At 47.5% G+C, this 26,889-nt stretch overlaps 1 protein-coding gene across 1 annotated transcript; it reads left to right on the forward strand.

Moving 5' to 3' along the window:
• The first annotated feature begins 210 nt into the window (after window positions 1-210).
• POLD3 (DNA polymerase delta 3, accessory subunit) lies at window positions 211-26,889 on the forward strand. Its single transcript, XM_065745763.1, has 12 exons — window positions 211-272; window positions 2,425-2,480; window positions 3,807-3,909; window positions 5,927-5,966; window positions 7,024-7,156; window positions 9,801-10,059; window positions 12,042-12,114; window positions 14,501-14,663; window positions 15,964-16,076; window positions 21,719-21,816; window positions 22,599-22,680; window positions 25,611-26,889. Exons 1-12 carry the CDS (start codon window positions 213-215, stop codon window positions 25,814-25,816), a joined length of 1,386 nt encoding a protein of 461 aa, XP_065601835.1. The 5' UTR covers window positions 211-212; the 3' UTR covers window positions 25,817-26,889.

Raw genomic sequence — 26,889 nt, forward strand, 5'->3', positions numbered from 1 at the left:
CCAGCGCGGAGCGCGGAGCGGCGGGAACCACAGACCGGAAGTCGGGGTTAGCCCCAATCTCCGCGAAGTGAAGCCGCGCCCGGCGCCATCTTTTTGTCCCCTCGCGGCTCCCGTCCTCCCCCGCCCCTCGTTGCTATGGCGGCGGCCTGGTGGCCTTGGCACTGAAGTGCGCGGGAGCTCTGTCGGGTCCGTCCCGCCCTCATCCGGCTGCCATGGAGGACGAGCTGTACCTCGAGAACATCGATGAGTTCGTCACCGACCAGAACCGCATTGTGAGTGCCGGCGGAACGGGGAGGCCGAGCCGGGGGTGTCGGGGAGGGGAAGGCCGCGGTGGGTCTTCCCCTCCCTTCACCGCCACGAGCTAGCGGTGTCCGTGCGTCCCTTTACGGGGTGGGTTTGGGCCCCGAGCCCTGCGGGCTGGCAGCTGTGGGGGCTGCGGGGCCAGGCTGCGGCTGGCAGCTGTTGAAAGGCCCCGTCCTTTTGTCACTGCAAGCACACCCAGCCCCGCTTGTTTCGGAAAGCATCAGCCCAGCGTGCAGCTGCGCCCTTTGGCGGTTGGAAAGTGAGGCGGGAACGTATTTCCACGCTCACCTGCGCTCTGGGACACGCATGGGCAGTGACAGGAACCATGAGCCCCCCTCCCCACCTGGTGCCACTGTGTTGTGGTGTTGCTGAATCAGAGCTGCTCACCTCACGAGCTGGATGTTGGCTTGGGTTGGAATGGACCTTAAAGCCTTCCCCAGCCCATCCCCCTCTATGGATAGGGACACCTCCCACAGCCCCATCGTGGCTTTGGGCAGTGCCAGGGATGGGCGCCCACAGCTCTCTGGGCAGCAGTGCCAGAGCCTTACTATCTCTCAGGGAAAAATTTCCCCCTGACATCTAGCTCAAACTCACTCCCCCTTGTCTTTCACTATCTGCCCATGCCAGAAGTCGGTCCCCTTCCTGTTTATATGCTGCTCTCATATACTGGAAGGCTGTAATCAGCCCTTCCCTCAGCCTTCTCTTCTCCAGGCTGAACACTCCCACCTCCCTCAGCCTGTCTTCAGAGTACAGGTACTCCATCCTCTGAGCATCCTCGTGGCCCTCTAGACCCATTCCAGGACACCCACAGCTCCATTAGGTGCTCAGAGCCCTGTCCTCAAATGGGGCATCCCCCTCCCTCCTCTGGGTGGCCTGTGCCAGTGCCTCACCACCCTTACTGTAAACAACTTTTGAACTTTTGTCTTACATCCAGTCTAAGTTTCTCTTCTTTTAGCTTGAAATCGTTTTCCCTTGTCCTATCACAACAGACTCTGATAAAGAATCTGTCCCCTTCTTTCTCACTGTTTAGGTACTGGGTGGCCACTCTCAGCTCTCCCCAGATCCTTCTCTTCTCCAGGTTGTGCAGCCCTAGCCCTATCATTCTGTAGGCCTGACAGCTGTTTCTGCTGCTGCTTGATCAGATAGAAGTAAAGTTACTATCTATCACCTGTAGCATCTTGAAACCCTGTTATTTTTAGGAAGATTCAGATACGCAGTAAGTGTGTGTCTGTTTTTCTTTCTATGCAAAGTCTGTGTTTTGAAGCTGAGCCAGTGAAATCTGTGCAGGTCTTCAGCCGTCAAAGGAGTTGTATTAACATGAGCTGCCCGTGTCACTGTCATTTATTTCCATAAGCTGCTAGATTAATAACAATTCAACTGTTGTGTTTGAGGCAGGAGAGGCCCTAGCCTGAGGTGTTAAAAAAGGCAGAGTGGGAGGAGAAGCAGGTATGAGGTCGTGACTCATCTGAATAGTGCAGTAACATGGCTGTTATCTCCTGAGAGCTGGCACACCGTGCTGTTGGACTGCTGGTGCAGCCAGGGATCCACCTGTTCCTTCTGACAGCATCATCTGATAAGCCCTCAGTAACTGGGAGAGCCGTGGATGCTGCTCACAGCTGAGGATTGTGCTGTTTCTGCTGTGAAGCTGAGCGCTGTGGGCATTTTCACAGAATCAGGAAGGTTGCAAAAGACCTCTCAGATCCCCAGCCTGCCCCCACCGTGCTCACTGATCACATCCCACTGTGCCACATCCCCACAGTTCTGGAAAACCTCCAGGGACAGCAGCTTGGCCACTTCACTGGGTGATTCTTTTCCTTAATTACCAATATTTGGAACGATTCAGTTATACGGTGACGCTTCCAGAAGGAGTTCATGCAAACACACCTTTTGGGATCAGAGATTTGTTCATGTCTTGGGGGTTGGATCCCTTCAGTGTGGCACAGTGTTGAAGTTGGGTGGGTGTCAGTGTGCTCTCACTTCTGTGAGGTTTTCCTGTGTTGTTTCTTTTGGGGGGAGGGTGTTCTAAAGCGTTTGACTTACGTATGAGAGGATGTGTGGTTTAACAGCCAAGAGGCTGAGGTTTTCTTAAAGTTTTTTGTGTTTGTTTTTAATCTTTTACAGGTGACATACAAATGGCTGAGCTATACTTTAGGAGTTCACGTCAACCAGGCTAAGCAGTAAGTATCAGTGCACCCTGCACGCCTTTGCTTTTGTGGCAAAGGATTGTTAATTGCTGTTTTCTGGCTGTGGTTAGCATACTAAAATGCTCCCTCTGGAGATGTGTAAGAATGCAGGGTGCTCTTTCAGGTGTGGTTTGTTATTTAACACACCTTCACCACTCCTCCCATAGACAAGTCTCACCTTGACTTTGATGGGAATCATGCTTTCACAAGCTGTGCTCAATGCTCTGTTATGAGCATGAGTACTTGGGCCAGGATAGATGTTTTAGCTTTGTTATTACTATAAGAATGTGTGTAGCTCCTTTCATCCTGAAGCACAGCAGAGTGTTTTCTGCATTTGGTGCCAATCCCACCGATAGAGCTGTGCCTTTGTGGGACTCTGCCATTGCACATCCTAGGTCAGGATGCACATATCCACAGATATTGCTGGGAGCAGAGTCGGGAAAATGGAAAACAGATGATCCACTGATCACCACCACTGATAGTAACTGCAGCTCACGTGTGCAGCTAATGCTCATCCACTCTGGTTGTGCACACCTTGCTATGAATACCTGCTTCTCTGGCTCTTTGGGCACAGCAAATTATTTTTGAAGGATGAGATGTTAATGGTGTAGACCTGACTGGAAGGCTTTACTGGAAGCACTTCTGGTCATGCAGTAAGCTGGGAAGAGCCAGAGATCTTAGTGCCATAAAGGAGATGGCCCAGGTGACATGGAGGCACCTCCTCCTTCCTTTGAATGGAGGTGGAGAACTCCTTTGACAACTTAGTGCTTAAAGCTCTCCAAGAAACTCAAAAAGCATCTAATAGCAGCAGTGAGCTGTTTTGAGTGAGTTATGCCAGTGAGGTCATTGCAATCTTCAGGTGTCTGTGTCATCTGTTGTACCTGGCATGCTCGCCATAAATCAATGGCATAGGCAGAAGCTTACAGAAGTTCTTGTAGCTGGGACTGTACATATGCACCTGGCAGTGTCCTCGTGTATAAAATCACTGGTTCCTTGGTCAGATGTTTCATCACGCCGGGTTGTAACATCATTTCTCAAGGGGAAACTTTAGAACAAGCATCCCAGGGGATCTGAAACGATCTGCAACCACCTTGAAAGCACCGAGGGCCTGAGAGCATTTCTCCTTTGGTTAATGCAGGTGTTGGGCTGTGAGATCCTTGGTGGCAGAGGAGAGAAAGGCAGATCAAGGTTAAATGAATCCCAGCGTTGGTGTGAAAGCATTTCTGTGTCAGACTGGCTTTGCTTTTGGTGTAAGCTGCATGGGAGAAGTGCTATGTGCTCTTTGCTTTCTGGGTGATTAATGCTGCTTTCTTTGTGCAGGATGCTGTATGATTATGTTGAGAGGAAACGGAAGGAGAACTCAGGAGCTCAGCTTCATGTCACCTACCTGGTAGCAGGAAGCCTCACCCAGAGTGGACATACAGTGAGCTTTCTTTCTGCAGGCTTTCTATAAGCTGTTTGTTCTTGTGTTTTCCCTTGTTTTGTAACCTTTGAGTCAGAAACTGAACTTGTTCTGTTTGTTCCAGCACCAAGCACAGTGTGTTGGGTCCTTCTGTACCTGCACAATTATTTAGGGTTAGGGTTATCTCTCAATCTTATCTCTATTTTTGGACAGAGAGTTTTATTACAAATAAATAATTAAAAAAGCTGCTCTCACAAGGGCTCCTCCAGGCTAATGTGTTTGTCAGGATCTTCTGTGAGTGAAGTAGCATTGGTGAGAGTGTGGAATTCAGTTCCAATTGTCTTGTAGTTAATGTCTTAAGTGTATTAATTACTGCTCAAATGCATTAACCATGTGTTTCTCTTTATTGCTTGTCAGATGTTCAAAAATGTCATCTAAAAGTTCAGACAGGTATCTCAGGAGTTACTGAAAGAGAGCAAGCAAATTGATGTCCTGTTCCCTTTGCTCCCAGAGGAGTTGAATAGGCCAAACATTAAAAGCCTTTGATACACCAATAGGTATCCATCTTTCAGATACTCAAATATTTATTTTTTAAAATACAATCCCTGGTCTTCATTTTGAGGTAGTACATCTCAGAGTGCCCTGGCTTTTGTCTTTAGGCTGGAGAGAAAACAGCAGAACACAACTAATCCTTCTCAATTGTTGTGAATAATAAACCAGTTCACCTGCACAGAATATTCTCCCCACAGCTCTGAATGTGCTTGAAATTGAAGGCAATTATTTATTGCATTAGTTCTGTGTGGAGGAATTACTATTTATTGCATATATGTTTAACTCAGTAGTATTTTTAAAACAAGAAACATCTACAGAGGTAAGTGCACGAAGATCACTTTATTTTCCCCCTTCTTGTGTTTTTAAATGTCACTTTGAACCCAGTGGCTGCTGAGAGATGACCTGCAGCCACATTGTGTCGCTGGGGCAGAAATAAAGCTAGGAATGACCCACAGGGGGTGTTCAGTGCTCCCCAGACTGAATGCATGAGCACTATCTGGAGGGGGCAGGACAAGAGATCACACCTGGAGAATGCTTCCAGAAGGCACCCAGGCATCAGAGTAGCTTGTAGGTAGCATCTGGCATAAGTCAACTACTGGGAGGAAATGGATGAGAGTGCTTCAGGTCCCGTGCCTGCTGGTGAGCCTGCACTGCTGCCTGCTGTCAGTAGGTGTAGCCACAAGGCTGTGGATTCAGCTGCAGGGATATGGCCACAAATCTGTCACAAACATTTCCCACTGTAAGCACTGCATGCTGTTCACTTACAGCCCCAGTGTGGCACACAGACTCTCAATCTTTCTTTACCTATTCAGGTTGGCCACGTTTTCTTGCCTCTTGTTCATTTTCTGGATAGTGTGTAGTATCTGCTAAACACAAAAGTAATGGATGGATTTTGTCCAGCCTGTCTGTTTGGATACTCTCTGTACTAACTGCAGCCTGTTGAATGTCACAGAGCAGGTGTGATACTTGAAGCCTGGAAAACATACATGCTGTAGAGCACATTTTTGGAAGCATTCATTTCTGGCTGTTAATTAATGCTTCATTTCTCATTGTGGCTTGCTTCTCTGGTGCCACATCTGTGCTAAATATTGCAGTGTTTGAGATTGCAGGTGATGTAAAGGTACGTGGGCCAGTGTATCAGCTTTGCAGCAGTTGGTCATTGGCTGCTTTGCTTTGCTTTTCTCAGCTGTGCTGCATTGTTTTGCTCTCATTTCTTCTGTATCTCATCTCCTGATGTCAGGAATGGAGGACTGAGCGTTTCTTTTGAGCTCTGAAACAGTGCACGAGGAAAAATAGGCTTTAGAAATGAGTGGTTGATGACTGCTCGAAGGTAGTGGCAGAGTTCTGGGCAGCTGTAAACCTGCAGACTTTCTCATTCAACAGATAAATGAAAACGTTGTTCTTACATAAAGCAGATCTTTTCAAATCTTAAGATTACAATTTGTTGTTTTTTTTGTGTGTCTGTTTTGTTTGTTTGTTTTTACAGTGCCACAAGGTTGCAGTAGTGAGAGAGGACAAGCTGGAAGGTAAGCAGATCATGAGATTGTTCTTTCAAAGCAAAAAAAACACAAAGTGAGCAAAGCCCAGAACTTACCATCTGCACATAAGTGCCTGCTCAGACCGTTGAGTTCAGGTGTGTACTTCTTGTGCCAGTTTCTTTTCCTCAGGGTTCCAACCATCTGAGCCAGCAGCCAGGTAACTTTGCAGGCTTGGGACTGAGGTCTGATTTCCCTGCTGCGCATTTTAGTCAACAGGGATTCTTTTCTGTCTTTTCCACATCTGATCTGCTAATGAGCTCTGATCTGTAGCAGCAGGAACACAACTGCAGGCTCCTCGTTGCTTTCAAGTAACACCTTTGGCATTTGAGGACAAGCTGTGGCATTGTGACCTTTAACATCAGTATTAATGGCCTTGCTTTGACACACTTGTGTTATTTTTCTTTGAAATGTGAAGTGGATTTCTAGTTAAGTTGTCTTCATCAGGGTATTGTCAAGCAGTGCAACTACTATCTGTCAGGTCTGTTGAGTTATGCATGCTGCGTAGTGCTGTGGAGGGGCAGGGTTGTTTGTGTTTTTTGTGTTTGGCAGCCAAAGGTATGACTTACATTTGGAAGAGGCTGAGGTTTGTGATGGGAGCAGGGCTGTGCAGCCTAGGACTGGCCCCAAGAAATTATTACTGTGTGTATTTTTGCAGTGCCTCGAAGCTCCATCTCAAACCAGGGCGGTGTGGAAAGGGAGATATAAGCAGAGAACAAAGAATTGCTTAAAGGAAAAAAAAAAAAGCAGAAAGCAGCTCTTGTCTCAAGGCTACAGTCTAAATAGAGTCAAAGAGACAAAACATTGATTCCAGTGGATTACTGGAGGAATCAGTGCAGTGCTGCTTGGTACCTTTAATGGCAGGGAGCAGTTGCATAGGGTTATCACCATCCGTTTTCTTCCTGGGCTTTAGGTAGTCATGCAGATATTCTGGGTCCCAGACACTGGGTGTTCTGAAGGTAAACACTAAGATCTGTGTGAACTCAGAGCTGTCACCTGGTTCTGTGAAGGCTGTGCTAATGGAGGGCTCTTCTTTCTCCCCACCCAGCAATGAAGTCTAAACTGGCCACGGTTACCAGCGTGCATGTCTACAGCATTCAGAAAGCCTTGCTCAAAGACAGCGGGCCCCTCTACAACACAGACTACGATATCATCAAAGCCAACCTGCACAACTGCAGCAAGTGAGTTGCACCTTGGTTTTCCTTCTTATGCCTTGAGGCTGGTGAGACATTGCTACACAGTGCTCTTCAGCAGAAGGCAGTGGTTACCAAATATGCCTGGATTTTTAGAAAGCTAGAGAAAAGCCATGCCAAACCAGTCCCCAGACAGCACGTTGTGTGATTGCTTTATAAACGGAGCTATTTCCAGCTTACAGTTGCTTCACTTGCTCTGTTATTCCAACAGTGTTCCAGTACCTTTCTTGTCAGATGGCTAGAAACATTTTTCTCATTTCCTGGCCACACTTAATCATCACCAATTTTATCCAGTTCTCTGTTGCACAGGAGAAGAGTAAATTGAAACAGTACAGAAGCACGAGTGATGTGTTCAGCAAAGCAGTAACCTGAGCTTGCCTTCTGTACTGTGGGACTGTGCCTTTGCTCTTGGGTCTCTTCCACCTCTCTGAAGATGGTTTGCAGGAACTCATTCCCCGTATGGAGGTGTGAACAGGCCGAGCAGCACAAGTGTTGTTCCCAACTGAACTAGTGAAGGGTTGCCCTTGAAATCAGAGCAACTTCAGCCTTCTTCTTTCTTTCTGAATGGTGCCTGTCAGCTCTGACCTTTCTTTTGAATGCATTTCCACCCTGACAGCTTCCTCCTGCTGCAGTCGGTATGTACAGTGCTTTGAGCAGCCTGCATTAGAAGGGGGATGGGTGCCCAAAAGTTGTGTTGAAGCACGAGTGTAGAATAGAAGAGTAGAAATGGAGCTGCCTTCAAAATGCTCACGGGAGTGTGACTGAGAAAATAATGTGTTAGAAACCACATTTGAGATGTGAGTGTCAGTGCCACAGGAAGGAATGGAAAACCCAGCTTCAGGGAAGAGGTATGGCTTTCTTTTGGCTGCATTCACCTTGCTCTGTGTACACTGGAGGGTGGATCTGTGTGGAGGTGCCTGTGTCTTGGAGGAGTTTGCCTTTCAGATTTGTGCCCCCAGAAGGTTTAGACAATGCAGGTTCTGAAAATCACTTTCTGCAGCCTGTGTTTTGTTCTTCTGGCTTTGGAGCAGAAATTCCCAAACAAACTGGGAAAAACGCAGCTTCTTCATCTGTGGCCTGGCTGAACTAAATCAAACCAGTCCTTTTCCCTCTCCCTTGGACTTGTCAACTATGTGAGCAGTCTGTTATAGCTGGGACGAGATCCCCACAGTCCCTGTGAGCACAGAGCTCTGACTATGCATGTGTTTATAGCAAACAGAACCTACTGGCTTCTTAGATTTCCTTCTCAGTCCATATATCTCATAAACTCTGGGGCGAGGATCTATATTCTCTCCTGTATTTGTATGGGACCTCTTATGCTGCAAAGGCAGTGGAGGTGGCTTGGTGCACTCGTATAAATAACTGGATTTAATGCATGTTGCTAATGTCAGCTTTCCAAGTGGAAGCAGCTCCTTGCTTGCAGAGCACAGTCCAAACATTGCTTGTTTTTGCAGTGATTATTGAGTGAATTTTGGATGGAGCCCACGAGCTATAGTCACACAGCAGCATTAAGGTGAAGTAGCTTCCCAGAGGTGCATGAGGTTGAGATGTGCAGCGAGCACAGTCAATGCAGCCATTGATGACCACGTGTCATTTGTAATCTGGAGAGTTCTGGTGTGGCTCACGGTTGTTTGTGGGGTGGGAGTGAGCTGAAAACAGGCTGAAAGTAGAAAGGAAAGCAGGGATATTTTCCCTCAATGTCCTCTTTCCTTTCTTTAAAGGTTTGGATGTCGGGAGATGGCTGCTGCAGCCTCAGGGTGCCATAGAGATGTTTGCTAATACGTTTCAGTTTGTGATGGGAGGGAAAGTGGACTGCTAACCAAATAATTGGCAGAAAACTGCTTGCTTTCTTATGCAAATAAAAACACACTGTGTAATTCCATGGATTGGGAGGCGTGAGCCTGTGCTCTTTGTGGCATTTCTGTAGGAAATCTGGAAAGCCTCGCCTGTGATTTGCACAGTGGGGAGCAGAACTCGGTTATTTTTGGGTACAGCTATTCCTGACTGTCAGAGAGCTGTGTTGTAACTGCGAGCACGTCGTTTAATTCTTGCATCTCAGTTTCCCTCAAACAATCACGTTTCAGACTGCTGCAAGCTGAGATGCATCTCTGTCTACGAGGGATTGCAAGGAAATGCCTTTATATAGTGAAGTTCCTGGATGTCTTTGGAGCCACCTCAGCAGTTAGGTTGCAGCTGTCACCTCCCTACCTGCTTGCTGCAGCCGTAGTGGACTCTGTCAAAGCATCTGCAAGTTGTAAACATTTCAGCTCATCAGACAGCTAAGCTGTGTCTACTGTGAGCCCTGGGGAGCGTAACCAGTTTAGGAATAAAATGCAGTTGACTCCATCCCCACCCTGGGTGTGGAGATGGGCTCCCCTCCTCCCCCATGAAATCTGAACGGCTTGTTTTGTGTCTGAGCCCTCCAGCTCCTGCTGACAGGTCCAGCTGATCTTTTCAGTAGAGGTCTCCATCGCTTTTGCTCAGTGCCAGTCCTGCACAGATTAAATTGCTCTTTTTCCCATAACAGGGGGGGGAATGCAGAACCAGAGGAACGAGGCGCTGCCGGGGTGGGAGCTGAGGTGAGCACCTATAGAGCTAAGAACCTATCTCAATTTCTCTCTCTGTCACACAGGTTCAGTGCCATTCGCTGTGCTGATGCAGTCCCCAGGACTCCAGCTGAAGTTGCTCAGGCACGGACGTTGGCACGGGCCAGTTCCCAGACACTGAGTGACACGAGTGCTGTCAGCACACCGCCGCTCAACGGCCACGCTCCTTCAGCTGCTAAGCAGAGCTCACAGCAGCCCAAGGGGATCATGGGGATGTTTGCAGCCAAAGCTGCTTCCAAAGCCCAGGATGCAAATAAAGAACCCAAAGCTAAGGAGGCCCCAAGCGTAAGTGACCTCAGACCCTTTGGGTTAATGGCTTTAATGAACTGCTCTTCTAGCTTTGTTCTTCATCACAGTGGATGTAAAGAAAAGTACCTTTGCTGAAGGAGTGCTGAGGTAATGGCATGGGCTGCCCTGGGGGTGGTGGAGTCGCTGTCCTTGGAGGTGTTCAAGAAAAAGTAGATGTGAATCATATCATAGTATCATAGAATGGCCTGGGTTGAAAAGAACCTCTAAGATCATGTAGTTTCAACCCTCCTGCTGTGGGCAGGGTCGCCAGCCACCAGAGCAGGCTGCCCAGAGCCACACCCAGCCCTGCCCTGAGTGCCTGCAGGGATGGGGCATCCACAGCCTCTCTGGGCAACCTGTTCCAGTGCATCACCGCCCTCTGAGTGAAAAACTTCCTCCTCACATCCACCCTCAATCTCCTCTGTCTTAGTTTAAAGCTATTCCCCCTTTTCCTATCACTATCAACCCATGTCAGCAGCCATTCCCCTTCCTGTTGATACACTCCCTTCAGGTCCTGGAAGGCCACAATGAGGTCTCCTCGGAGCCTTCTCTTCTCCAAGCTGAGGAAGGCCAGTTCCCTTAACTTTTCTTCATTGGAGAGATGCTCCATCCTTTTGCTTATTTTATTGACCCTTGGAGACGTGGTAGTGGTCACAGTGAGGATGGGTTGAGCTTAGTGATTTTAGATCACTTTTCCAACCGTAACGATGCTGTGAACTTAGCTATCCTTAACCAGCCACGGTGCAGCCTCACCCACTGCTACCAGTGCTAAACTTGCTGCCCACTGGGAGGGCTCAGACACTACTGTAGGCATTTAACTGTGTCGCAGTCGTGCCTTCTGCCATCGAGTCATCTCAGAGGGAAGTATATGTGCCACGCTCTTGACCTGCACACAGAAGTATATTTGCCATCACTTTGATGCTTTGACGTTCCCCCTTGAGCCAGATCTTCAACTAGTGTAAACCAGCATAGCTGCATCATTGAGACAATTGTTCCATTGTCTTCAGTTATGCCAATATATACACCAGTTGAGGATCTCGCTCTCTCTATTGTGCTTAAAAGGATTTGTTTTGAGCAATAAGTGAAATGTGAGAAGTCCAGGTCTTAAAAGTATCAAGGTGTTTAAACTTGGTCTGCGAGGGATGTTTCAGAGCCTGACCTGTGCAAGACTAAAATGTTTATCTTCCCAGCTGCTGGTTTTTTCCAGCATGGGATTATGTTTTAATTCTAATTAGCACAAGTCTTTTTAAAGCAGTGTGGCCTCTAAGTGGGTATTAAAATTGTAATGTTCTCTGCACGTGATTTGGCTTTTTTTTTTCCTTTTTAATAACAATGGAGTACATTTTGATTCATTTTTATGATTTTTACAGTGAATTTAGAACTGATGAAACGTGCTTGTCTGAATGTTTTGGAAAAGTTTAGTGTCTGGTTGCCTGTTTTACATGAAAATAAATTAGGAGACCAAGCTCTCTTAGGTGTGTTTGTGCATGTGTGTGATTTGTCTTTTTGGTAGTGGCTGTAGGGATGGAATACAGCAGTGATATTTCTTTGCAGACTGCTCAGTAGAGGAGCATTTGTGCCAGAGGAGCTGGATAAAGTCTTCATGGTTTGGCCAACCTGTGTTCTTTCCTCTGACGGTTACCATGAATTGAGGCACTGATATTTTGCAAAAAAGAACAGTTCTTTACTGGGAACTGACCCAAATCCCAACTGCTTCTTTCAGTAACACTGTCAGCCATCAGATGGAATGGGACCTAGGTTAGCTCTGAAGGCCTAGCCTAAGGAGTGCTGAGGAACTTACCCTCAGCCTTTTGATCCGTTTTTTATCTCAAATTCTCCCACGCAGATGTTGAAATCAGAGACCCTGACCGGGCAGCTCATTACACACATTAATTCTGTTTGTTCAGAAGCAGCACTGTGCATTTGGAGGGCTGTGTTTCGTGAGTAATTCCTGTGGTTACTCCTCTGTTTGCTTCCAGGTGTCTGCAGCGAGCAGTAAGCCGTCAGCAAAGGGCAGCATCATGAACAACTTCTTTGGAAAAGCTGCCATGAGTAAGTGCTTTATACCAGGTGTCAGTTTTTAGCAGCCGTTGTGGTTAGGTACCAGCCTTCTGCAGTCAGAAAAAAGAAAAAAAAAATCCTGAGGGATATTGGAAATCAATTTATTTTTTATTTTTTTGCTAAGTAGCAATTAGAAAAAATTAGTGATGTCAGGTGTGTGGCTATATCCCGAGATGGGGAGGTATAATTAGGGAAAAAGGAGCAGAACTCTTCATGCTCTGTTCCCCCCACCCCTGGGGCATGAGGCTTGCTGGATTTCCTTTATATCCCTCCTTTTCTTAGGATCCTCCACATCCTTCTTCTCTTTGAACTCACAGGGGTTAATTGTTTTGGCATGCAGCTCTTAAGACGAAAATTAAAGAGAAGTTGTAAGTGGAATGTTTCAGACAACAAGCTTGCTGGGTGGAGATCAATTAAGATGACGTATTTGTGCAGAGTAACCCAGGAAGGGTTTTGAGCAGAGATCTGATTTAAAGTGAGCACTGTTGGCTGGAAGATCAGCTGTTGGCAAAGTGTTTGCCAAACTGTTACGCCGAGCGTGTCAATGGTGCTCGCTTTTCATCACAAATCACCAAGGAGCCTCTAGTTAGATTTAGGGTTAATTCCTTTCCTGCAAACTGCACAGCTAATAATCAGCATAGAAAAATGGGAGATGGTCTTTGCCTTTGAGCAGAGGTTTGGACTAGGTGGCCTCTGGAGGCCCCTTCCAACCAAAATTGTACGTGGCTGAAGAAAACATGCTGAAGCTTTTGATTAGATGCTGGAAAAGGACTGCAGGGCTTTCTCGAAAGATGCTCTTCCAATCAAAAAATACCAGGGGATTTAAGAAAAGTTGCTGGGAAGGAGTAAATGGCAAAGTTTGCTTTCTAGCAAGCGACTGTTAAAGTCTGCAGGGTGCAGTTCTGTCAGCAAACACAGCGTGCAGTGCTGATGGACATCTCTGAGCTCCTGTTTTGATGCAGCAGGTTGCTGAGAATGCTTTCATCCTGAAACTCTCAAGTCTAAGGGCACTTACTGCAATTAACTACATTTCATTCTTACGTCTTTGAAGGGCCCTAAACCAAAAGCTCATGTTCTAGAAACCCAGGAAATTGAAATTGCATGATGAAGATAACACAGTGGAGATAAGAAAAACTTTGTGGATGTATTTCAGTGACTTCCAGTGGGGCTAGGCTCTCTCCTGAGCCCCCAGCAAATTGAGCAGAACTGGAAATGATTATGTGTGTAGAAAAAAATAGAGCGATTCCAGGGGTAAGATTTATTCCCTGCATGTCAGTGTGCCTCTCCTGGCTTCAAAGACTTCGCTATTGCCAGAAAGCCCCGAGTTAACCATAGTTGGGTCCTTCAGCCCTGTGCTGCTGATGATAAATAAGATAACTCCTAAGGAAGAGCTTGAATGACAGCTGTTTTCCCTCACTCAGTGAGGCTGCCAGCCTGCCTTGTGGGCACTGTCAGGAAGGTGTTGGCATGCAGTCCCTGAGCCCTCTCTGCAGCCTCTGTTCCTCTTGATCTTGCTGTCAGATGCTTCTCCCACCCATCTGCCAATGGGATGATGCAGGCTTCTAAATGGTCTCTGCATGTGCCAGTGCCAACACTGTTGTCTGTCAGGTTGATAAATCAGCCTGACTTTGTTTGCTGTCCATTCCCACCTTGCTGGTACTACATTAAGCCTTTTGCAGTAGAATTGCCTGGTGCTGCATAGGCAGGGAGGACTGATTCTTGATGAGATTGGAGTTGGGAAAGAGACAAGCTGCTGCACTGGAGCCCACAGTCAGTATTTTTAGTAATGCTGTGTGGGGTGGAGGCTGCACGTACTTCTCGTTGCTTTTCATCAATCCTGATTTTTTTCTGTTTCTGGGCACTTCTTGCTCTTTTAAAGCTGCAATTTGAAAGGGGTAAGCAGACAGTAAAGATGGATGTGGTGTTTTGCCAAGGGGGAACGTGTAGAAGAGGAATGGACTCCCAATCCTTTGTGGTGTCTTATGGTCCTAATGACCATAAGAGCTTCTGCCACTGCCTTCCAGCCCTCTTTGCAGAGTTTATGAACTGCTGCAGCACGTTTGGCTTGCAGTGTGTTTGGGCTGGGCCATCAGGAACAATCTCGGTGGAACCTCTTCTTTAACTCTAAATGCACTACATGATGTTATGATGTGGAATACCAGTACCAAAAATCATAAAACCATGACAGGAAGCAAATCAGCTGGAAACCCAGGTGTGTCCATGTACGACACAGCTTGGTCCATCCAGATCCCTTGAAGCTTTTATGCATCATCTGTAGCACTGTCTGTATTGCTGGTGTACACTGCTTTTCTTAACCCACTTGCTTTGTGAGTTATGATACATACATTCCTTATTTTTTTTAATGCTTTATTCACAGATAAACTCAAAGTCAACTCAGTGCCTGAGCAGCCAAAGGAGGAAAAAGAAGTAGTGAAGACCTCAGTTCCCATAGCAGAACCAGAGTCATCCCCTAATGTCACAGTAGAGAAACCTGGGAGGAAAACAGAGCCTGCTAATATTCAGCAGAAGGACAAAAAGAGGTGGGCCATATGAGACAGGGTCCCTGTCACCTCTCAGCCTCCTTTTCCCATGGCCTGGCTGGATGTACAGTGTTGGCTTGTGTCCCATTCCCAGCTACTAAACAGCATTAAACGTGTCTAAATTTCTCTCTCGGGATTATTTCTTTATATTTCTTTTCCATTTAGTGCTGTAGGTGCCTCAGGGACATCTGTGCCTTTGCAAATGGGAAGGGACATGGTCCAGGTACTGTCCAGTGGGAGGGGGTGGTGTTCTGTGAGACAACCTCTTGCTGTGAGCAGGCTGAGCACGGACCCCACAGGCGATCTGTGGGGGCTGGCAGGAGCACCTGTGTTGCAGGGAAGGTAGTATATTCCCAAGCTTATATGTACACAGCTCCCAGCACACAAAGTTCTGCTTGTTGATTCCCATAGCAAATGTACTGCTGCTTTCAATGCCGCTGGTTTACTTTGGGCTGGAACTCCAAGTAAATTTTAAGTTCAACCCTTTGTGTTTAATCCAACCCAAACTGACAGAGACAAAAAATCATTACAGTCTGATGGCTCTCTGGTGGCCTATGAGTAATTAATTGGTGGTCTCGATCTGTTGCTAACTAAATAGGTGAGCGTACCACCCAGCCCACCATGGCAGTTGGTGCTAACTGGTCTTCTTATTGCTAGTCCTATTCAGTCCAGGGGCCTGGAAAGGACGTGCTGGCAGCGTGGCATGGGGAAGGCCAGTAGGGCCGTACCAGCTCCATGAGGATATGTGGGCCTTTAGCCTCCAGGCTTGTTAGTCTGACGTGTCTCGCCAACATTAAAAAGAAAGAAGCTATTTTATTTTTCCAGTAGTCTTTAAAAATGGCTCCAGGATTCTGAGACACTACCTCATAGTCAGTCAGTGGCAAGCAGTCTGTCAAAAGAGCTTCTGAGCGATGCTGTTGGGGACATGAGTGTTTGGGAGCCTGTGCTATAGAGACAAGATCAGAAATGCCTCCTTGCCAGCTTGCTGTCGCCAAGCTAGGTGAGGCTCTGGGCAAAACACTGAGCTTCAGAGGGGCTAAAGAAGTCCTCCTTGTTTAGGAGAACTGGATATGGGTAAGGTTGAGAGGCTTAAACATGCTCTTGCACCTCTGTCTGATGGTTATGGGTGAGTGTACTTCGGCATGTGATGCTCATATGTTTTTAAGAGGTACCAGAGGTATTTGATCTCCTTGCTGGCAGCACTTCTATCAGGAATGTCTGCAATGCATGCAGCAGTTTCACGCACACACACAAGGCATGGCGTGTTTTCATTCCTGATTTGAATTTTCCTTTGTGGCAGTAAAATGAAGAAGGTGGACAAGTCCGACAGCGAGGAGGAAAGAGGGCCTGAGAATCAAAAGAAGAAGAGGAAGCGAATCAAACAACTGGAGTCCGACAGCAGTGATGAGGAAGGTAAAAGATGGAAAAAAACAAGCAGCCGTGGGGGTCGGGGTTCCAGCAGCTGGTCAACGACGGAGGAAAGAGTTGAGAGGACTGAAAGCTGTGCCTGTAGCTGTAGTTGGAGCTTTCTGTTTTTCTGTGCTGTGAGCGTTTGGTGTTCCGTGGCAGTGCCTCAGTCGTTCAGTCTTCGTTTCAGCTCAGCTCAGATCTGGCTCTCTCATCACCAAGTGTGCTGCCCATCACGCTGATGTGTGTGAGGGAGGTTCTGGGAAGATACCATGCCTTCCAGAACTGCAGGACTGGTCATAACCAGTTTAGTTAGTAAGCACTTGCTGAGTGACCTCCCCTCTCCCAGGGTCATTTTTAGTATCTTTATTCTGTCTGTTTATAGAAATGGTTTGGAAGACAGCATTGGAAGCAAGGTTTCCAAAAAAATAGATAATAGAGAAGCTGGAGGCAAAACAGCTGAGCTGTATCTGATGCGACTCTGCGTCTCCTCGGTGGCTGTTGGCTTTGGTAGGAGTAGGGTGCCCAGAACGTCACAAATTTTGGGCTTATAATGAGGAACAGCAGAGCCAGATTCCAAAGAATTTGGATAATTGAGGTGACAAATGCCGTTCAATATAGATAACTGGAAAGTAAGTTGGGAACTGAGCTAGGGAATACGTGCTAAATGAAACAGCCATCCAACAAACTGATCAGGAAAAGAATTCGGAGATCATTATGACCAAATAATTGAAACCACCAGTGTAGTGTACAGCTCCAGTTTAAAAAAAAAAAAGGTGTAACAGCTCATAGGTTGTGATGGGAGAGAGATGGGAGTGCAGAACTGGAGCTGGTCGCTTATTTTGGTATGGGTGGCCACAGAGAAGCAGCCATGAGGTAGAGAGAATCTATAACACAAGAATTGTTGGATATCTTAGCAGTGTCTGTGCCACCTTAGGCCTGCTCTCATCATTTCTATTTTGCCCAGCATAATTTCAAGTGATCTCTGTCATCAGGCATCCATTGCTTCCACTGAAACTATTCCACAGGATGATAAATCTCTCAGGAAGCCATTCTTCATGATCAGCCTTAATTTCATCACATTCCTGTGTGCAGCTCCTTGTTTAGCCGTGTAAAAAAAAATATATATCTATGCCCACACTCTGTGGTATTTGTTTCTTTCAATGTTTGTGAGCTATTATCTGGTCTTTCCATTTGCTCATCGTGCAGCTTACTGACAAGCTGCGTTGTGAAGAGGGAAGATTGGAGTCAGCCTGCGTTGCCACTTGATGTGCTGCTCCGTGCTGGGCTGGAATCTCTCAGCTCTCCAATCCTCTGCTAGTGAGGGCAGGCAGAAAGGAATCCTTTGCTTCAGGGATGGATGGAGAGGTGGTTGTTTGGAGCATGAGAAGCTTGTTGGTTTGGTGTGCTTTTTGATGCTGTGAGTTGGGGAGCCCTGACATCCTGTGTTCAGGACTCTATCACGAACACAGCAAACAGGGAAGTGACCTCACAGTCTGTTTTCCAAATCTCCTTCTGTTACAACTCTAACATTGTGGGGGAGACCCTCATAAACAGAGGAGTGCCTTCCCTAGGGTACCATGAACTCCTGCTTGCTGTGTACCCACTGGTTTTCATACAATCACAGAACCTCAGAGAGCAGTGATGCACTGGAACAGGTTGCCCAGAGAGGCTGTGGATGCCCCATCCCTGCAGGGCAAGGCTGGGTGTGGCTCTGGGCAGCCTGCTCTGGTGGTTGGTGACCCTGCCCACAGCAGAGGGGTTGAAACTACATGATCTTGGAGGTCTTTTTTCAACCCAGGCTGTTCTATGATTCTGTGAAATCATTTGAGCTGGAAGGGTTCTCTAAAGGTCTGGTTGAGGACCCAGTTATCCTGTTAACCTTGCTCTCTGTAGCTTTAGTCCTTAAAAGAAAGGTTACCTACCTGCTGCTCAGGGAGGAGGGCTGGTTTTTGTTTCACCCATATCTAACCTTCTGGGGATGGATGCAGGAAACGTGACTTTCTATTTGGAGAATTTTCTTATTGCTGTTGCTCTTCCTGCATCACAGTCCTCTGTTGTTTCTTTTATGTCGAGAAATACGTTTGCATCATCTATTGTAAACTTCTGCAAATTATAGTTAGTGTCTACAAATCTGTATACTCTGCAGATTAGCTTTGTGGACCATTCCCTTTTTCGAAAGGGAAAGATTAGAAATGAGGGAGTTTCTGCCTTCTCCATTTTTCATCAGGTCATGAAATCATTCCAGTCGGAAGGGGACCCTTCAAGGCTGTCTGGTCCCACTCCCTGCCGTGCCCAGGGATACCCACAGCTCCATCAGTGCTCATAGCCCCATGTCCTGACCTCAGGTGTCTGCAGGGATGGGACACCATCACCTCTCTGGGCAACCTGTGCAGTTCTTCACTGCTTTTATTTGGAAAAAAAAAAAAAAAACACCCTTTTTCTTCAGATCTAGTCTAAATCTGCCCTGTTCTTGCTTGAAAGCATTTCTTGGTAGCAGTCAGATAGAACCCAAATTGAGGTAAGAATGAAAGCTGGATAAAACTTTATTTATTTATTTGATTGTGCAGCAGCCAGACTTTTAGAGCATTTACCCTTGGAAAGGTTGGAAACAGGTTTCTCCAGAGACCAGGGGCAGTTTTTATCAGCAGCATCAGTGAGTAGAATGGGGCCTGGAGTGACACTGTTCCTGCCACATCCCCATGGGAGCAGGAGAAAGGCACCATATGCTGCACAGCAGTTGGGAATTGCTGCCAGGCTGGCACGGTTCATCCACCACCTGCGTAATTCACCCACAGATGATCAAGGGGTAAGTTTTAAATGGGTGAGATGGGAAGCCAAACCACCAGAGGAGCTATCAGAGGCTCCTGGCTCTGCTTCCAGTGCTTCCACTAACGTGCCAAACCATTTCTGGAGGGCTGGGGCACCTCTCTATGGAGGCAGGCTGAGGGAGCTGGGGGTGTTCAGCCTGGAGAAGGGAAGGCTGCAGGGGGAGACCTCACTGTGACCTTCCAGTTCCTAAAGGGAGCTGGTAAACAGGATTGAGACTGACTTTTTACACGGGCCAGATAGAGAAAGGACAAGGGGAAATGGCTTTAAATTAAAAGAAGGAGATTTAGGTCAGATGTGAGGAGGAAATTCTGTACTCAGAGAGCACTGAGGCCCTGGCACTGCTGCCCGGAGTGGTTGGAGGTGCCCGAGGCTGTGGATGGGGCCCCAGGCAGCCTGAGCTGGTGGGGGGCACCCGTCCTACAGCAGAGGTTGGGAAAGGGAGGGCTTTGAGCTCCCTTCCAATCCATCACTCTACGATGCTGTGATTTCAAGGGGAGTGGGGAGCCCAAAGTCAGCTCTTCTTACACAAGCATCAGCACATTGTACCAAGTTGAAAATAAGAGAGGGCCACGAGGCACAATCATCTCCATTTAAATAACTTTTCGTTACAAGTTATATTGGTTTGAGGGTGCCTTAGTCACTGCAGGTTGTTTTGCTTCCAGTGCCAGAATAAACTACACAAGTGTGTCCACAGAGGACAGGAGGTTTGGCAGCTCCAGCTATACCAACACCAGCGCAGTTTCATAGTGTTGACAAGTGTTTTACAGCCACTTTGGAGGGTGATTTCAGTGGCACTGTAACCTACAAACTCTATCAGTTTCAGAGAGCTGCAGCAGAAGCACTGAAGCTTCTCACAGTTTTTCCAGGCAGGGTCAGTGCAAAGCAAACAAAGCCAGGATTTACATCTCTGGTACATCCAGTTGCCCAGCGTATATCCATTTCACGCAGCTGTTGCTGGTGAGTAAACTGTGGGCAGCAGCTGGAGGTTGACTCAGGAGTTATCACATGTCAGAGAGCTGTGCTGGCTGCATGAGGATAACAGAGCAATAGAGCTGCAGCTCGGTGGTGGTCTGAAGCACTGCCGTGGGAAGGAGGTGCTGTCTGCCTGCCAGAGCTGGGCTAAGTCATTCAGAGGAGGCTGGGGAACCACCCAAATTTCCCCCAAGCAAGAGCAGTTGAGGTGACCCTCCGAAGACCCTTCGAGCAGTGGTTGACGACTTATCACCAGGCTGATTTTCAGCCCCCCTAGCACACACACTCTTTGCAAATATTTTGTAATGGATGCAGCCAGCTTGGGTAGCCTGCACAGTTAGGTGCTGCGCAGCCTCTGGGCTCTTCAGCCTGCACTTGCCATGAGATTGGGGTAAATACTGAGGATTTTGAGTCCCTGCTGTGGTCCCCCAGCAGTTAGCACCTCCGAGCAGGTCCCTTGTTTGGTTTTATCTTAGCACAGCTGCCAGACCCAATGCTTTGGAGCAAGGTGAAATCCCGAGTCATGTTATCCCGCTCTGTTTGCATTTCTGTGCCTCGCTTACTGCAGTAGTTAGGAGGCTGAGTCCTTGTTTGAAGAATGTAATTTATTATTTAGCCTTGGCAGCCAACCACCGTTTCGCTTGAGCCCTTCTTAACCTATGAAGGTCAGCTGGCTGCACGCCTGGCACAGTCGTAACTCTTCACACTGACCTAATCACTTGGGACAGCTACGGATCCAGAATTCGTGTTACGACGACAGCGTGAACGCAGTGCTGCAGCCAGCAGGGCCAGGAGGAGCAGCCAAGCAGTGCTCTGTCCTCGCAGCCAGCCACAGCCTTGTTATTGTGAAGCAATAGGTCAGATGAGGAGGTTCTTCCCCCACATTCCTAGCTCTCCCCCGCAGCTGAGGGCTTGCATGGCAGTATTTCGTAGGTGGACTTGGAGAGGATTCACTGAAGTCATTTCAATTAGCCACGGTGCTGCTTCTTTGTCCCCCCTTGCCCTGATTTTTTTTCCCCCCCACAGAAGTGCCCTGCTGGTCTCACTGCTGTCTGATGCTGCTGCAAGAGCCTCCAGCACTGGTTTTGCTCTGTGCAAAGCTGGGGAGGTGGCCCTGACCATGTGGGGCAGTGCATGTGTTGGAGGGATTCCAGCATCTCAGTCACTGCATCCATCTGCTGCACAAAGAGGAGCACAGTGACAGATGGGAGGACGGACGTAGCTTTTTGGGGTGGTGTGGGTTTTGGTTTTGTTTTTCCTGTGGTCTTAAAGTCTTGTGGGGTGGGCAGTATTGCATTTAATTCTTGCATGAAGGTAGTTTCAGGCTAGCAGCACTGATGGTTTGGCATTTGTCATGCCACTTCTGAAGCAATTACTCTGCTTTGCCACTTAGGGAGAGGCAGAGAAACAGAGGTCATGCAGTGATTTGAGTATATGTAGTCTTAACCCTGACTCCTAAACAGATTCCAGTCCCTTTTCTTAGTGAACAGGTGAACTGTATGCCTGAAACATTCTAATTTCAGTGCTGATTTCCAAGCTCTGCTCAGTGAAACTGAGCGTGGCTTTCCAAAAATACCACTCTTCTCCCATCCTATCTCATCCTCAGCCATGCTTTCTCCAGGAGCTGCAATGTGTAGCACCTGGGTGCAGGGTGAGCTGTCTGGCTGGAGGTGGCTTCTTGGGATGCATTGTCTTGACCTGAATTAAACAGTTCTAACTTAGAAGTTGTAAACCTCAAGTTAAATACAGGTTGTGAGTGAAATTGGATGGCGTGAGGTAGTGGTAGAGGCAAGGGGACATTAGACCTGAACGCTGTCAAGATGTTCATTTATTCTCCTTGGCAGATGTGCCAGCATCTCCCACACTCGAGGAGGAGAAAGCTCCATCTCCACCACCTCTGGTACCTGCTCTGAAGGCTGAGCTGGAGCCAGCATCTGCTGAGGTAAGAGCACATCATGGTGATTGACTTCTGCTTTTATCCGACACGATGGGGATGGCTCAGCCTCTTTTCTGATGCCAGGGGGCTGGTCCTGTTCTCCTGCCACATCCATCACGTGATCCACCTTGAAAGAATCCATCACGCTCACGACTTCATTCATTTCCCAGAGCACAACTTCACTTAAACTCTGTTTTTTCTGCTGTTATAGCTCAGTTTTCTTCCCTTTAATCCTCCGAATGGTTCTATGAAGTGTTGCTTGCGTTTTACACTCTTCCTTCTAAATCTTGGCCTCCAGAGTCGAGGCAGGGCCAGAATGAAACCAGAGAACCCCAGTGTTCAACCTCGTATCGCTGCTGCGTAAGAGAGGTGGGCTCTGGTTGGCACAAAGTCAACCCCTGAGCTGAAAAAACACGTGTAGCTCTACTGAAAGCGCAGCTGTTCGTCACAGCGTGCGTCCTGCTGTCGTGCACACCTTGTTATTTCCTCATTATTCAGTGCTATGCTGAAACAACCCCACACAGAGCTCAACACATTGCAGAATGTCGTGTGCCCTGCGAGAGGAATGTGCCCCTCGTGCTGGCAGACAGAAGGAGCTGCTGTCTCGTTTCACTTGTTGGGTCTCTCTGAAATTCATCCTGGTGGGACAGGGAGAACTGTGGCATTAGCAAAAATTAGACTGGGCTGTCCTGGGAAGGGAGGGGAGTTCACAAAACGTTCTCTGGCAGTTTGGTTAGAGGGACAGGGCTTTAACTCTTGGTGTCTCACAATCCTGCCGTGTCCTTCAGGCTTCAGCTGGAGGAAAGAAGAGGAAACGGAAGCGTGTGCTGAAATCCAAAATGTTTATTGATGAAGAGGAAGGCTGCATGGGTAAGAATGACTGTCCCCCACACATCTGTGGGACGAACTTTTATTGCAGTTGTGTTGAAGATTTGTATGGATCAGCCTCTGATGGGCTTAGGAAGAGATTCACAGTGTCACAGCATCACTTTGTTGTTCTGCTTTCCACCTCATGCTCCCAGTTTGAGGTAGCTGCCCTTTTTGTGAGGGCCTGGGAGAAGGTTTTGGAGCTGTTGCTGAGTGCCAGAAGATTCAAATCCTGGTCTAACTGTGCACACTGCTTCCTCCTGTGACCTGGAGAAAGTTGTGTAACACCACTGCTCTGCTTTCCTCCTCTGTATCCTGGCACTGCAGCAGAGCTGCAGGAGTTCAGCATCCTTTTTCCCCTTAAAGGTGTTAAAATTTTAAGAGGGCAAAATGTGGTGTGTGTTTTGGTTCTTTTTTTTTTTGCAGTGATGTTGTCAGCTAAACCATACCACGTGCCTGGCATTCTTCATCTTAATAGATGTCAAGGGAGCTCAGGCAGTTCTAGAAGACCTGTGGCTGTTGCACAGGTTTGTTTGTGTGTACAGGCATAGATAGATGCAGCCTTGCTTGGCCCAGGTTTGGAGCTGCACCCACACAGCTCCTCCTGCCTGCTTGCACCTGTCTGTGTACTTGTGTCCTATGTTTCCTATTGGATTTGTGCATCTCCTTTAAAGAAACAAGGCTGGCACTCAGCAGCTGGATGTGCTGGTAACTGAAATCTCAAGCACTGGATTTTTGTCAAGGCCTTGGACTTGCACAGGTGTTGCTGACTGATTTGGCTTGTTGTGTTATGGGCTGTTTTTGCACTCCCATCCCAGATAGAACCATTAAAATGCTTGGAGGGAGAATGAAGCAAAAAAGCATGAGCAGGGGACTCGGGTTCAAGAAGTCTGCATCCAGAGCTCGCAGTAATGAGTGCTCTGGGTTCAGCTTTCAGCAAAGAGTGCTTCTCTTCTCTTTGGCCTTTTCCAAATGTAACAGGGTCGGGAAGTTTGCCCTTCTCCCCACTCCCAAGAGCTTTTATAGCCTTGTGAAACCCAGATTTGGAGATTTATGGTTCCTATCCACAGCCATTGTATGGGAAGGGAAATACAAGCTGCTGTTGTGCCTTTGGGAGACAGTGCACCCTGGGAAGAAGGAAGGAAGCCAGGATACTGAGGGTTGGTAGGAAGTGCTGCTCCCCATACTGAGAACCTACTGAGTTCATTGCACAGAACTGAGGGCTAAACAACCTGCAGATCTCAACCTGCAGTGCAGAGAGACCTTTTCTCTCTTTGATGCTCACAGGGACAGCGTTGCACAGACATTAAATCCTAACATCAGGATTCAGCTGTCCTTTCTATTTCTCCACGATTTGAAGTGGCCATTTTCACAATAGCTGCAATAGTGAGGAATTGGTGTCAAAAAGCAAAACTAATTCAGGGATTAGCCCTGAGGGAAATTGAGCAAGTGCCTGTGGAGCTGGGCTTAAGGCATGTTACCATGCATCAGCAGGGACGCAGCCGAGTGCATGCCCTTAGTCTGTAGCAAAGGGGAATTACTGGGGTTTAAGCATCCCTACCTCACACTTTCTAAAGCCTGAAGGGGCACACATGGATTTCTACATTGGAATAAACACGTGTACACTGTAGGCAAATTGGTTGTACAGCACTGGTTTAAGTTAGAGCTCGCACGCATGACTTGAGTTATGGTGATGCAGCACATCTGTCTGAGCTAAGCATCAGTGATCCACTGGTAAGGCTGTGCCTGCCACACATACCAAGTTCTTGTGCTCATTTGCAGTCTCACTAAAAGAAACTTAACATAAACTGTTATTTCGTAATTGGGAGGGATTAAGCACGTGCTTTGTTCCCAGTAATTACCACCAGGGTGACAGTGCCCTAACTCTTTCGAGCTCAGTAACTGGCCAGCAGTCTGCTAACACTGCTCCCTCTGAGCTCAGTTCCCTCTGGAGGAAGTCAGCTTGGATTTATGGTCCTTGTCTGAGCATCTGCTCACACTGCAGAGCAGGATTTCATACCGTTCCTCTTTGCGGGCCAGTTACGTAGCAAACCTGATGTGGTTTGATGCATTAACAACAGGAAGCCAATTTCCCAGAAGAATGGTAGTTAGGACGTGTGTTTAAAAGAATACAGTTGCTAAAGAAAAATGATTTACTAGAAGAAAACCAGGGTGCTGCTGGGAAGGCTGATTCAACAGCATTTACTAATATCTAATGATAGCTTTCATTGGTGCATTGGACTCCAGTTTCTTTTTAGTGAGTGCTGCTTTATATCCCTTAGCTTTCCATTGTGGGATGCTGAAGCCAGCAATCCTATTCAGTACTAGTCCTTGATTTTGGTCATGGGTTTAGTTTTGTTTTTAAAGGCATTTCTTTGGTTGTTTGTTGTTGTCTTTTTGCCCTGCTTGCTCTCCTGCATTGAAGAAGCTGCCACCAGAGTTCTGTGCCCCTCTTCTTAGTGTGTTGGCTTTGCTTTTCCTCAGCCATCTGTGGCTCTTGAATCTGGAAAAAGGTGATGCTTGAATAGGTTTGGAGCAGGAGTTGTCCTCCCAGGAGCCCTTCCCAGTGGGAGCCATGGGCTGCTGGTGTTTAAGGTGTGCATATGGCCTGCAAGAGAGCGTCCCTGGGGACATCAGCCCACTCAGAAAGAGCTGGATGGTGTTCAAGTTCCCAGCTCGTCCATCTACTATCTGATGCTTAGAAAAAAAGGAGGTCAGTTTGACTCTGTGGAGGCAGTATAACTCAGTGAACACAAAACCAGCCTGCTCATCTGGATCTACCACATAACCTCGAGGGTTGGACTTAATTCCCATACCTGGCGTGTGCTCCTCGAACCCAAAATCCTTGTTTGCAGAAGTGCAGAGGGAAGGCTGCAGGGGGGACGTTGCATGCATGCATAACCAGGCACCATCTGTTCTTCTCTTTTAACCAGTGACTGAGAAGGTTTACGAGAGCGAATCCTGTACAGACAGCGAGGATGACTTTGCCAAGACCAAGCCACCAGCTGCACCCAAGCAGCCTGCATTGCCCGTGAAGAAAGAACCGAAGGAGGAGAGGAAGAACCAGAAGAAAGGGGCAGCCACCACCAGCAGAGCCAACAAACAGGTCTCCATCATGGGCTTCTTTCAGAAGAAATGAGCTGACTCTTTGCCCCGCTCCCTTTGGCAACTTGGGAGTGTTGCTCTCTTCGTGTGGCATTCTGAAAAGCTGCTGCACAGGAGGAGGACAGCACGCAATCTTCCGTTACGTAAGATATCTTGCTTACTGTGTAAGTAAGCCCTCTGGACTACATTTTGTATTGGGAAGAAGTTTTATCTGTTACTTCTATAACTTCACTATTCAGCCGTGTGAAAATCGACACCCGGGGTGAGCTCTTGAAAGGCTGTTTATCTGCTGACATGTTCTGTTTTGGAAGGTGGCCTTTTAGCAGCTCAACGTTGAAGGCCCATTCCACAAGTGGTAGATGGACTCCACTGGGAGTCAAGTTCTGGCATCATCTCTTTTTTTTCCCTTTTGTTCCCCCCCCCCCCAACATGTTTATACACCCCCAGCTTTCCACATTGATCCAAACATTCCCATTGGTGAGGAGCTGTGATGTAGCAGGTCTTCAGGCACACACACACACAGATATTGAACATCTGCTTCAGCTTGAACTGAATGAAACACACTTCATTTTCCCCCTGAGACTGGTAAATAGTTTTTGCTCTGCCTTTCGTAACCTTCTTTTGGACAAAGCAGTGCATATAAAATTCTCTTACTCTTTTCTTCCTTGAACGTATCCTCTGTAAACTGCTCAGATGCTCTAATTATAGAGCAGGACACTGTTGGTGCTCTGTCTCTGCAAAAACATCTTAAAGGCTTCCCACACAATTGGCTCTGGTGTAACTGGGGGGAAGGCTTCACTCTTATTGGGAAAGCAGAGGTATCTGGAGCCTTGAAAGTTAATGAGTCAAAGGGGAGAGGGTGTTCAGAGGGCTCTCCTGGTAGACCAGGGTCAGGTGTCCTCGTCTGTGAGGAACTGCACGCAGCTTTGTGTTTTTGTTGGGCCTGGTTTGCTACTGAAGTGTTTTACGGGCACAAACCAGACACCACTGAGTTGTTTTCTAGGACATCTCGTCTGCTGCCTCTGAAGGAAGTGTTGCAGCAAATGGTTCTGAGAAACCAGTTATTGGAGGTGAATAAAGCACTGCGGACCTGTTGGTCAGCAACAA

Source organism: Cyrtonyx montezumae, unplaced genomic scaffold (assembly GCF_038088225.1).
Source record: "Cyrtonyx montezumae isolate F1298 unplaced genomic scaffold, pur_monq_1.0 scaffold_37, whole genome shotgun sequence".
Taxonomy (NCBI): domain Eukaryota; kingdom Metazoa; phylum Chordata; class Aves; order Galliformes; family Odontophoridae; genus Cyrtonyx; species Cyrtonyx montezumae.